The sequence below is a fragment of the Plecotus auritus genome (genome assembly GCF_963455305.1).
Source record: "Plecotus auritus genome assembly, chromosome: 2".
NCBI lineage: Eukaryota > Metazoa > Chordata > Mammalia > Chiroptera > Vespertilionidae > Plecotus > Plecotus auritus.
In genome coordinates this window covers 107324042-107337729 of record NC_137771.1, presented here as the reverse complement: position 1 = coordinate 107337729, position 13688 = coordinate 107324042, and the positions used below count along the sequence as shown (strand labels likewise).

The following is a 13688-nucleotide window of genomic DNA, read 5'->3' as shown; positions in this document are numbered from 1 at the left end:
GTGCACCAGGCCTCTAGTCTATAATGATAAAAGGGTAATATGCTAATTAGACCAGATGTCCTTCTGTACAAAGCTGCAGCGGGTGGGGGCCAAGGTAGTGGCAGTAAGGGCCCCTGGACATGGTGACAGTGGGCAGGGGCCGTGGCAGAGGCTGCAGAGGCCCCTGGCCATGGCTGGTGGGGCCAGGGCCAAGGCCCTTGCATGAATTTCATGCATCGGGCCTCTAGTCCTATATAATAAAAGGCTAATATGCAAATCGACCAAATGGCAGAACGACTAGTTGCTATGACGTGCACTGACCACCAGGGGGCAGATTCTCAACGCACGAGCTGCCCCCTGGTGTTCATTGCACTCCCACAGGGGGAGCGCTGCTCAGCCAGAAGCCTGGCTCACAGCTGGCGAGCACAGCGGTCGTGTCAGGAGCCTCTCCTGCCTCGGTGGCAGCACTAAGGATGTCCGACTCCCGGCTTAGGCCCGCTCCAGGCCTAAGCGGGGAGTCGGACATCCCCAGAGGGCTCCTGGACTGCAAGAGGGTGCAGGCCAGGTCGAGGGACCCCACTAGTGAACGAATCCGTGCACTGGGCCTCTAGCTCTTTCATAAGAAGCAGCATTTCAGTGGTCGTTTATAAGAGTGATCTTAGCAAAGCAATGAGAATTCTTACGATCCTTCTACTTTTATATCTGAGACCTTGAAGGAACCTCTAAGAGGTCTCTCAGTGGTGGAAAGTTAGGAGATATATCCGGCTGGGATCTGCTCATTGAAATTGTACTCATAAAAAAAGGTCATTAGAGGGGCAGTTTTAATGGAAATTTGTTTGAAAGCTTTTGTATAAAACACCAAGATGCCTGGCTGGTGTAGCTCAGTTTGTTGAGCATTGTCCCATGCACTAGGAGGTCACAGGTTCCATTCCCTGTCAGGGCACATGCCCTGGTGCTGGCTTGATCCCCAGTAGGGGGCATGCAGGAGGCAACTGATCAATGTTTCTATCTCTCCCTCTGAAATTAATAAAAACATATTTAAAAACAAAATAAAACATCAAGATGCCAGATTAAGCAATAGGTCACTTTTATAGCTTAGACTTCTTGATATTTGCTTCATAGGGCCCGGGAATAATAAAGAATTTCCTAAAACCATATTTTTGTTTTTTGTGCCCTAAATTTCTATATTCTCCTTTAATATTTTTTTCAGTTGGGGTATTAATATGCAATCACTAAAATTGGGTTAAATTATGGCTGTCTTTGGGAGATTTTATTTTTAGAACTTAGATCAACTACAGTTTAAAGTTGCCATCAAAATAATTTTCAGAAAAATATTTGGCTGTGGCTAAGTAGAATCTGGCTTGAATACTAATATTAGTAGTTTTCTTGCTAAGTTCATTATAAAGCTTGGTAAAATCATCTAGAGAATTATATTTAAGATTATTCAAAATAGTGATGGTTAATTGAGAGATTATTGGATCTTCTGGTTTTTTTAGATACTTAAAATATGGTGAAATACATAATGTTTGCTGGGGATCTTGAGTATAGGGCATTTATTATATTTCTCATTTCCTAACCTTAATTGGAGATTGACAAGCAACCCTCTCCCCTCAAAAGCTACACATAATGTAGTAAGGTAAGAGCTATTTGAACATGTTTAAATGTTAATGCTGAGGAGCAAATAGGATCATATTGAAGTTAGGGAGGAGAATTGATCATTGATATAGCCTGAGGATGATAGCCATATTCCTAATGGGTGATTAGACCTAGAGGAAGTAAAATATTTTCCTTTGTAATAGGGGAAGATTAAATGATGGATATAACTCTGCTAAGTTTACAGATGTGATTATGGGAAGCAATGGTTTATTTTCTCCTTGAAATATGAGGTATAGAAAATGACACTGTTGGTGCAAGAGGCCATGGAGCTGGTATAGATATAACTGGGAAAGAGGATTTGACATAGCCACTGGGGAAAACAAGAGAGAGCTAATATGCAAAGCTCAGAAGGATTTCTGGGCTGCAGAAAGGTGCACCGATGTTGAAAATTAAGAATATACAGTAGTACTGACCTCATAAGCAATTGAGTGTTTTTGTGCTATCAATACAATGGCCTGGATATCATTACAGTGAAGGTAAACATTTAGATTGACTCAAGGTTTGGAGGTTGGCAAATGAGTACAGCTGGTAGAGACAGTGTGGCAGTGGAATGGTAGAGGATGTTATCAAGGGAGTGCTTGAAGTAAAGGACCATGAAAACCAAGCTGGTTGGGGAAAGAAGTAATGAAAGGAAGGTATCCTATCTAATAAAAGGGTAATATGCAAATTGACCATCACTCCAATACACAAGATGGCTGCCCCCATGTGGACACAAGATGGCCGCCACAGACGGCCAGCAGGGGAGGGCATTTGGGAGGGACCAGGCCTGCAAGGGCAGGCAGTTGTGGGCGATCAGGCCAGCAGGGCAGGGCATTTGGGAGGGACCAGGCCTGCAAGGGAGGGCAGTTGGGGGCGATCAAGCCTGCAGGGGAGGGCAGTTAGGGGTTACCAGGCTGGCAGAGGAGAGGGAAGTTGGGGGCAACCAGGCCTGCAGGGAAGGGCAGTTGGGGGGGACCCAGGCCTGCAGGGGAGAGCAGTTAGGGAGACCAGGCCTGCAGGGGAGGGCAGTTAGGGGTGACCAGGCCTGTAGAGGAGGGCAGTTAGGGGAAAACAGGCCTGCAGGGGAGGACAGTTAGGGGAAAACAGGCTGGCAGGGGAGTGGTTAGGGGGTGATCAGGCTGGCAGGCAGAAGCGGTTAGGGGCAATCAGGAAGACAGGCAGGCAGGCAAGCAGTTGGGAGCCAGCAGTCCTGGATTGTGAGAGGGATGTCCGACTGCCCGTTTGGGCCCAATCCTACTGGGATCGGGCCTAAACGGGCAGTCGGGCATCCCTCGAGGGGTCCCAGATTGGAGAGGGTGCAGGCTGGGCTGAGGGACACCCCCCCTCCCCCCGTGCACTAATTTTGTGCACCGGGCCTCTAGTTACAGACAAGGAGAGTTTAGTTGGGTCAAGGGATAAAAGATCTCAGTGTGAGAGGAAATCTGTATTAGAGTAACTGGGTGAAAGAACTGGAAATTTGGGAAACTGTAGCCATAGAGTGAAGTGTTTAAGTACTTCATTTTGGTAGTGATGAAGTTTCTTTGTATTGGCCAGGGTGTCCTGATAAAGTAGAGGAGAAAGTCATTGAGAAGTTTCAAGTTTGATTAGATGTCCATCCAGACATTAAAGTTACTCAGGATGATAAGACTTGGGGAAGAAAGAAAACACTGACCATTGTACTAAAGTTATTAATGAGCTTGATAATCAATGAATTTGGTAAATGCCCTTAATGAGGAATAGAGAAGAAAATAGTATTCCTGAGTGACTTGAAGCTCAGAGGAAAAGATCTTTCTTACAGAAGATAAGAAGGGCATTCAAAGGATCTGAAAGGAGTACTGAGGAAGAGGAGGCCGACTGGAATCCTTTGAAGTATTTGACATGTATTAAGAATGACCTCCCACCCCACCATTAAAAAGAATGTAGAAAAGCCCTGGCCAGGTAGCTCAGTTGGTTAAAGCCCATGTTGCAGGTTCGATTCTGGTCAGGGCACCTACAAGAATCAACCAATGAATGCATAAATAAGTGGAACAACAAATCAGTGTTTCTCTTTCCCTCTCCCTGTCTCTCTTCCTTTCTCAAAATCAATAAATAAATTTAAAAAGAAAGATATAGGAAAAGTAGTATCTTTAATTAGATTTCAGTAAAGGCAAAGCACTAGTGGGATAGTCAGTGGAAGAGTTGATAGTTTCTTCAACATTTTTTATTAAAGATCTTAACAGATGATTATATAATTATATTTTTTTTCAATACACAAATTTTCATAATTACAGATACAAGAGTTCTCAGAAGTCAACAGATTGGTCTGGAGTAAAGAAGCCAATTTACTTAAGTAAATTAGGTAATAACTTTGCAGAATGGTCAGCATCTTGGGCAGGTTATCTTATAACAAAGGTAAGATAATTCTGTTAAGAATTTGTTCCCTGAACAGAAATTCTAAAGGAAATGAGAACATCTATCTGAATACATAGCACACAGGAGGCATTGAAATATTTGTATTGACAATGATAGAAACTTTTGTAGAAAATATTTACTAATAAAGAGTAATAATTTCTCTATTGCTACCAGTTTCTGAGTAAGGAGATCATTGTTTAATCAAATTACTATGGTCTTAATGTGTTTGTAAATATTATTACCTTATGTTTGTTCATTTTAAGTTGTAAAATAGTATTTAAAAGGAAGTTAATGCTTTATCAGAGTTCATTACATAATAAAAAGATTCTTTATGTAATAAAAGATATGTTTCCCTTTATTTGTTATTTTTAAAAGAAGATACACAATCTGAACTTGCCCCAAAATAAAAGTAAAGAGTTTAAAAAGTTGAAATTTCATGGAAAAATAGAGGTATAGTTCTGATACGAAATTTTTACATGCCCACAGACAAAAAGGTATTCTGTGTTCCAAGAAAATATTTAAGGCATATTTAAAAGCCACAACTTTTAAAAAAAATCGTATTTCTCTTAGTGTTTAAATATTATTATAATAATTTATATTGGTAATTTAAAGAAAATTTCTGTCATTTTTTATAAACATACTGAAAATATATGTGAAATGTAGAACGTAATTACTTCTAGCAATGCAATTTTTTAGATTTTTTTTAAGTGAAGCATTTATATTTGAAGAAGAAAAGCTATAAAATTTTATAAGAGAATAGTACTATAGGTAAATCAAAGGTTAGGTCATATTAATAAAATTTGACTCTAACCCCAAGTAATTTAATTTTCTATTAAAATTTTTTTCTCCGCCAAAACCGGTTTGACTCAGTGGAAGAGCGTCAGCCTGCGGACTGAAAGGTCCCAGGTTCGATTCCGGTCAAGGGCATGTACCTTGGTTGCGGGCACATCCCCAGTAGGAGGTGTGCAAGATGCAGCTGATCGATGTTTCTCTCTCATCGATGTTTCTGACTATCTATCACTCTTCCTTCCTCTCTGTAAAAAATCAATAAAATATATTTAAAAAAAATTTTTTTTCTCCTATACTTAATCACTGTTTATTACTTATTAAAATGTTAACCATATGTTTAATGTGCTGGCCCAGAGCATTCTTTTTGGTTATTTTACTCATCTATGTGCTCAGGGAATTAATGCTCTAAACTTAATGTTAGCTAAGTAAAATATACTGTAATCAAGGAAGTTAATCTGTAGCAAAACATGGTACATTATGAACTATAAGGGGTGAGGACCATTTATACTGAGGTAGTTGGCAGCCCAGGTATCTGTATTTCCTAAGGAGATCTCAGTAGTTCAGGCACTTGGGGGTGTTTAGACTAAAAAGAGAGGCAGGGATCTGAAAGCTGCCTTGGTTGAGTGCATATTCCTCTCTTTCTATAAGAGAGTACCTACTCTGCAATAATAAATAATCTCAAATGTTTTTCTTTGACATTAAAGTTACTCACTTTCCCTCAACCATTGAGTTTACAGGTTCGGCATGATCTTGCCAGTAAAATTTTTACCTGCTGTAGCATTATGATGAAGCATGATTTCAAGGTGACCATCTATCTTCTTCCACATATTTTAGTGTATGTGTTGTTGGGTTGTAATCAAGAAGATCAGCAGGAGGTGAGAGAGATTATTTTACTTGGGTTCTCTTTGTCCAAACATTTGTCCAATATATTAGAAAGGATACTTATTAGTAGGAAATGTAAATCAATACTATGAATGTACATGTCTAAAGGCATACAGTATCCTCTTTAACCTTTTATTTATAAAAAAATTATATAATGCTTAGTGCAGAAAATTAGAAAGTATATAAAATATATACCCAAATATTCACAGAACTTTTGAGAAGGATACATAAGAAACTATTAATAGTGGTTTTTCTGGGGAAATGGTACTGTGAATTAGGGTAGGGGAAGGAGGATATTTTATTATTGATTTTTATAATATTTTACAAATTCAATTTTTTGTAAATTCAAATGTTTGTGTGTGTGTATGTGTATATGTACATACATATAGCACTTTAAAATGTTTCTTTTTAATAGCAGAAGTAGCATATTACTATGTTCTTAATGTAAAAATTAAAATTATACAAATAAATCAAAGTGTACTCTTTGATTACTATCCTAATCCTAAATCCTCAGAGGTCATTACTGCTAATTAATTTGATGTATATTTTTTCAGGCTTTTTTTTTTTTTTAAATGCAATTGATTCTGTTTTGTTTTTTTATGGTAGTATCATATTTTAGGTATTGTTCTGCAACTTGCTTTCTTTAATTAATTAATTAAGAGAGACAGTGTGCTACCTTTTATTAGTGCTGCATAGTATATTTCCATTTTATAGTTGTACCATGATTTATTTAAATATTGCCATCTCCCTAATAAAAGAGTAACATGCTAATCGACCGTACCTTCGTGACACCCACCAGCCAATTAGGAGTGAGTATGCATAATTAACCCAACAAAGATGGTGGGTTAATTTGCATACATAGGCCTGGGGGCAGGGTGGGATGCTTGTGTTGTTGCCATGGCGATGACACAGGCGTTCCGCACCACCCCAGCCACTCTGGGCCTCTGGGCTGCATGGGAAGGCGGAAAGGCGGCTCCAGGCTGGAGCAGAAAGGTGGCTCTGGGCCAGACCGGAAAGGCAGCTCCAGCCAGAGTGAAGGCGCTGCCGGCAGCCAGGGGAAGGAAGGCCCATTCTTGCACGAATCTTTGTGTATTGGGCATCTAGTAATAATAATGATTATTTCCAGTGTTTTGCTTTTACAAACAATGCTATGGTGAGCATCATGGCAATTCTTACTTGTGGAAATGTTTGTGTATGTGTGTTTAGGGTGGATTCCAAAAAGTAGGACTCTTGTATTATGTAGTATGTACATTTAATATTTTATTAGAGACTGCAAATGTTCATACAGATTTATAAACTTACCAGCACTTCACAAGTCTATCCATTTCCCATACACTTGCCAGTATTTGATATTTTCAAACATTTAAATTTTAGGTCACATGATGGGTAAAAAAAAGGACATTTTATTGTTTTAATTTGTGTTTTTATTATTCCCAGTAGTTATGTTTGTTGGCCATTTGCATTACTTTGCTATAAATTATTTAGTCATATCCCATTACTTATTTGGGATATGTGGGTGTCCTTTATAATTAATTGGTAGGAGTTCTGTATATATTCTGGGTACCAATTTGTGCCAGTTCATATCTTTCAAAAATCTTACCCAGTTAGTGGTTTTCTTTTTAACCTTTGTTTATACCTTTTACATGGAAAGATTTAAAATATAATGCCAAATTCATCAATCTCATAACTTTTTAATTTTAAGCCTTTTATATGATGACTTCTCTTAACTAAATGTCATAAACATATTTCCTACATTTTAAAAAATCCTTTTAATTTTTCATTTAGCCCTTTAATTACTCTGAAATTGATTTTGTGGATAGTGTGAGATATTGTTTTAAGTTTTTTGCTACTAATTAGTAAATAGTTTCATTATAATTTATTGTATAATCTAGAACAGTGACTTTCAACCTTTTTTTTCTCATGGCATACATAAACTAATTACTCAAATTCTGTGGCACACCAAAAAATATATATTGTGCCAATCTGACAAAGAAAATAGGTAGATTTTGATTCATTCACACCAGATGGATATTGTGTTGGCTGTTGTAATTTTTTTTTGTTTGACAATCTAAGGGAAAAGAGTTCAGTGCCCCTGACTGAATAGTGAGGTATTCCGTTTTTTAAAAATTCTTAGCGGTACATCAGTGTGCCATGGCACACTGGTTAAAAACCACTGATCTAAAAGAATTTTAAAATATTTTTATGTTTACATTTACTACTCTTTTACAGTAGGTTTTCTTTTTATTGGCTTTAACTATAAATGAGAAAACTAATTTATTATTAATCTATGGTGGGGTTTTTTTTAGTTGTTGCCTTAGAATGCTTAGTCTTACATATTAAACTAGAAGCCCAGTGCATGAAATTCATGCAGTGGGGGAGGGGTCCCCCTCAGCCCAGTCTGCACCCTTCAATCTGGGATCCCTTGGGAGATGTCTGACTGTCAGTTTAGGCCCTATCCTTGGGATCGGGCCTAAACCGGCAGTTGGACATCCCTCTCACAATCCTGGACCGCTGGCTCCTAATTACTCACCTGCCTGCCTGCCTGGTCGCCCCTAACTGCCCCCCCTTGCTGACCTGATCACCCCTCACTGCCTCTGCATGCTGGCCTGATCACCCCTAACTGCCCCCCCCCCTGCCATCCTGGTCGCCCCTAACTGCCCCCCTCTGCCAGCCAGGTTGCCTCCAGCTGCCCCTCCCTGCCGGCCTGGTTGCTTCTAACTGCCCCCTCCCCCGCTGGCCTGGTCACCCTTTACTGCCCCCCTCTGCCTGCTTGGTCACCCCAACTGCCTCCCCCTGCTGGTCTGGTTGCCCCCAACTGCCCCTCCCACTGGCCAAGTTGCCCCTCACTGTCCCCCATTCCAGCCTAACTGCCCCCAACTGCCCCCCCTGCCAGCCTGGTCGCCCCCAACTGCAACCCCCCCGCCAGCCTGGTTGCCTCCAACTGTCCCCCTCTGCTGGCCTGGTTGCCCCTAACTGTCCCCCCTGCTGGCCTGGTTGCCCCTCATGGCCCCCCCACCGGCCTTGTCGCCCCATGCAGCTTGCTGTTCAGTCGTTTGGTCATCCCTCACTAACCCCCCTGCTGGCCTGGTTGCCCACGCAGCCTGCTTATTCAGTCATTTGGTCGTCCCTTACTAATCCCCCTGCCGGCCTAGTCGCCCCATGCAGCCTGCTTGTTCAGTCGTTTGGTTGTCCTTCACTATTCCCCTTGCCAGCCTGGTGGTAGGCAGCCATCCTGTGAGGGCATGAGTGTTAATTTGCATATTACCTCTTTATTATATAGGATACTAGTAAAATGACTATTATGTAGACATATTAATTATAAAATGATTTCTTCTCAGGTTTATGCAGAAATTATGGCAGTTCTAAAGCATGATGATCAACATACTATAAATACCCAATACAGTGCATCTGACCTGTGTCAACTTAGTACACAGACTGTATTCTCCATGATTGACCATCTCACACAATGGTCAAGGCACAAATTTCAGGCACTGAATGCTGAGAAATTTCCACCAAGCAAATCAAACAGAGATAAGGTAGACTCAATGGGTGAGTCATAACTTCTGTTTATTTTTTAATCTTAATTATTAACAAATTAGTTCCTTTCTGTATCAGTTCTATAATTTAAGCATTAGCTTTTAAAAGACCTATATATTTTTGCCTACGTTTTTTTTCTTGGCCTTTTCACTGAGAAAATGTAGTGAATTTATAATTAGAAACCTCTCTCTAAGTTCTCATTCTCATTTCATTGGGCAAGACACATACCTAATTTTTCTTTTTATAAAATGGTATTACTATTATCTCTCTTAGTAGATTGAGGAGTAAATAAGATGATGAATATATAAATTGTAAAGTGTGAAATGAATGCCTAGTTAATATTGTTACTAAGCCACTCCTCACTGTTAACTCATATACGGCATGCCACCTCCGTGTATTTGCATGTGTATACATATATATCTGCATATACATATATATACATATATATGTAGTGAAGTGTTCTTTGTCCTTTTACACTTGTGAAATACAGTAAATCCTTGAGTCTGTGCATGTCAATTTTAGTATATGTACTGCCGAAGAGAGTGCTGTGGACCTCAATTAATGGGCAGAATTTCCAGTCTATATGTCATAAGTGAAAATTAACACCCTATTAATTTTTAAATGCTTTTAACCAAGATTTGCTTATAATTAAATTAACAGGTTATTTTTTTTTGTTATTAATTCACTGTCATTTTTAACAAATTAACAAATAGGCCATATGTTGGAAAAAACACTGAGTAATTTAGCTGACATAAATAAATATTACATACCTACAACTGTAGTCTACATATTTAAATCCAAGAGTCACCCCTGTAAATGTTTGGAGAATGATCAGCACATGATCACACTGCATTGCATGCAGTAATTGGTTCTGTTGTCACCAGGCCTGACTTTTCTGCTGCAGTTTTAACTCCTGCAGGCTGATGTTCCCAGTGCACTAAGGCACACACCAGCCGTATGCATTTGTTTATTCAAGGCGACTGGTAAATGTGCACGTCTGTTAGAACTATTCAGTATAAATTTAAAATTACAGTAATACATGTAGAAAACTTTTTGTGAAATTAAACTTTTTATACATACTTAATTTTAATTACACAAACATGTCTACATAAGTAAAAACAGGTAAACTAATTTGTCAATTTTTTAGCATATACATTCGGAAAACCTATATTATTATATAATGGACTTTCAGCTTTAACGGACACACTTTCTCGCCCAAATTAGTCCTTTACATCAAGGTTTTACTATACTCCTTGCAATCTTTTTCACAATTAAATTTTGAATTTCAAAGGAGATTTTAATGTCATGGACTTTTTCTTCCGTTCATTCATTTTATCCTTTTTGTTTTCCTGTCTCTGGCACTGTTTGGTATCCAGCAATTCTCCAGATGTGCTTAATACGTGTTACTACACTATACCCTGCTGTACTTACTACTGCTCTAGTTTTTTCCTGTGATATTACAATTCCCACTAAGGTGACTAAAAGGAGAATCTTACTAGAGCTAGAAATGACACCTGCCTCTCTGATATGAGCAGTTGGTGAGAAGAATTATGTTATTAAGACAGTAATGGATACTCTTAATGTAATGGATACTCTTAATGTCTTGAACTTTTTTTTCATTCTTATTGCAAGTAGATGAAGTATGTAATCTGCCTGCTTCTGTATATCTCAGCCATTTTAATGGATAGTATATGTTTTCTCCCCAGGCTTTGAGGCTAATTGAAAAAACAGCAACTGACTAACAACTCTTAAAGAGGTCTTTACTTACACAGTTCTCAGTTTCTGAGCGTTTCTTTCTTGTTCCTATACCTATGGAAGCACATACATTCCTGTTAAGCACAATAGTTTATTTTTGAAAATTTTTTGAACTGGCAATAATTATCTGTTTGGGAGAATATTTTTTCCTCTGGAATATGGCTAATATATTTTACATTAGTTTAATGCTTAAATGTTTGTTCCTGTTTCTACATGTGAAAATGGGGCTATTAAACCAAGTATGAACTCTGTTATCACCATTTCTACTAACATTGGAATGAAAATTATAGATTTTAATGACAGTATTTGTAATACTTCTAAAATATAATATCTTTAGCATTTCTTATAATTTGAAATGATATACAAATATTGATAGAAGTAAGGGACTTATTTTAAATATAATTTCTCCTAAATTTACTATCTTGATTTTTTAAATTTTGGAAGAATGCATTTCTGTTTCCTGTTTTCTACATACTATTATGATTCATTATTAAAAATAATATGTTCTAGCTGGTTTGGCTCAGTGGATAGTGCGTCAGCCTGTGGACTGAAGGGTCCCAGTTTCCATTCCAGTCAAGGGCACATGCCTGAGTTGTGGGCTCAATCCCCAGTAGGGGGCATGCAGGAGGCAGCCAATCAATGATTCTCTCATCATTGATGTTTCTATCTCTCTCTCTTCCTCTCCCTTCCTTTCTGAAATAAAAATATTTTAAAAATAAATAAATAATATGTTATAAATAAGAATTCATAAAATAGGGGGGCAGGCAGAGGTGGTCAATGGGGGAAAAAGGTGACATATACTTTCAACAATAAAGAATTATTTTAAAAAATAAAAATAAATAAAAGATTTTAAAGAAGAATTCACAAAATGGACTGCCCTCATTTAGAAGCTTCCAATTTATGTCTTTTCTTAGACTGCTGAAAAAAAGTACCTTTTTAAAATATCTGGTTTTACTTCAAAGGCACTTGTACTTTCAGTTTCCATTGTAATAGTTGATAATGTATATGTGGCAGGCAACACAAAAAAAACACACCAGATTGTTAATAAAGAAATCTGAACTTTAAAATTAAAAAGGTTACTTTAGTATTTCTGCTTTTTTTCTACCAATAGCTATACTCTATCAGTGTTTTTAGAGGTATCAATAATAAATAACTCATCTTTATATCTTTTGTATCTATTTATATCTTTTCTACATTTAATATAGTTTTATAATTAACCCTCACCACAGCACAGTAAGGAAGGCAGGATAGATAATAATACTTCCCTTTTATTTATGAGGAAATGAAAGCTCAAATAAGTTAAATGACTATCCAAGGTAAAGTAAATAATAATGGTGAAGTTGAAGCAAGAATTCTCTGAACAATCATCTTGTTGATAGTTGCTTTCTAAATATGACACTCTAATACATTTTGATAATTTTGTTAGTGAAATATATTGAATTTAAAATAAGAAAATTAAAATTAACACTTTTAAAATTTTATTTTCTAAGTCTTTAATTATTTAATTATCTTTTTATAATCTAGTATCTACTGTGGATCATGAAGACTATCAGAGTGTAACTCGTTTTCTTGACCTTATACCTCAGGATACTCTGGCAGTAGCTTCTTTTCGCTCTAAAGCATACACAAGAGCTGTAATGCACTTTGAATCATTTATTACAGAAAAGAAGCAAGATATTCAAGAGCATCTTGGATTTTTACAGGTTTGAAATTCATATAGTGAGTTTAATAATGTTTATTGGTAGTCTTTTTTATGAGGAAACGAAATATTGTTCATTTTATGGAGTGTTTTAGATGCTGTGCTAGGAACTAGATATTTGTAAGTACTTTAGAAACTTACAGATTAGTGGAGAGAGATAAACACCAACTTGGTAATATCTTAAGTATGGTGACATAGATATGCCCCGAGGAAAGACATTTAACTCATCTTCTTTGTAGGGTGTGGTGAAAGATGGGAGGGGCTGAGAAAGGGGTCAGTAAGGCCTTCTTGAAGATGATATCTAAGGGGTCTTAAAGAATGAATGAATGATAGGTAAAAGGAGGAGGCAAGACATTCCAGGCAGTGGCATCCCTATGGATTTGAGAAAGAGTGCCTATATGGAATGGCAGAGGAAAGATAAATCACAGAGGACTTCTAAGTTGCCCAAGATTCTTAGAGGATTTGAACCAGGGAAGTGCTTTAGTCAGAATGGCATTTTAGCTAAATGCCTATGACAGTCATGGAGGAAGGACTTAAAAGGGCTATAATTTAAGGCAAGCAGGCCATTATTATTGTGAGAAACATGGGCTTGAATTTGAGGGTGGGTGGGTAGGGGGATATACTGGTTGTAACAGGCATCAGCCATGGCAATGCTGGTGAAAACTGGTTTAGGTGATAATGTTATGACTATTTGGGGAAGAAAAGAAACTAAGGGCAGGTGGGGCTAATGCAATGGGACTTAATAAGAGGTCAAAATTGGTGGGCTTTTTGCAGGAGAAAAACAAAGTGTGGTGCGAGAACTGGAAAATTAGTAGTAGCTTGTAGTCTGGATAAATATTAGCCCTCTCCTGTCATTGTTTTCTTCCTTATCTAGTTTGAATCTTTTGTTCATTGTTAAAATCATTCCCTTTACACAAGGACATTTAACTCCCTTGTCTTTCTCCCTTCCTTCTATATTGTACTCACTTTGTAAAACTTCAACCCTGAATAAATTCACCCAATCTGCCTTCCCAGTATCTGC

General features: G+C 37.9%; 1 protein-coding gene across 8 annotated transcripts in view; it reads left to right on the top strand.

Moving 5' to 3' along the window:
* The window catches only part of ATR (ATR checkpoint kinase), a 168738-nt gene that overhangs the window by 104638 nt on the left and 50412 nt on the right, over positions 1 to 13688 (top strand). For all 8 annotated transcript variants that reach the window (XR_013959982.1, XR_013959983.1, XR_013959984.1 and 5 more), the window contains 4 exons: positions 3885 to 4005; positions 5532 to 5669; positions 9015 to 9225; positions 12493 to 12671. Coding sequence is in view for 5 of the 8 variants with exons in the window: in XM_080657180.1 (XP_080513306.1) it covers positions 3885 to 4005; positions 5532 to 5669; positions 9015 to 9225; positions 12493 to 12671 (649 nt within the window). In the remaining 3 variants the exon portion in view is untranslated. The remainder of the gene's footprint in view (positions 1 to 3884; positions 4006 to 5531; positions 5670 to 9014; positions 9226 to 12492; positions 12672 to 13688) is intronic.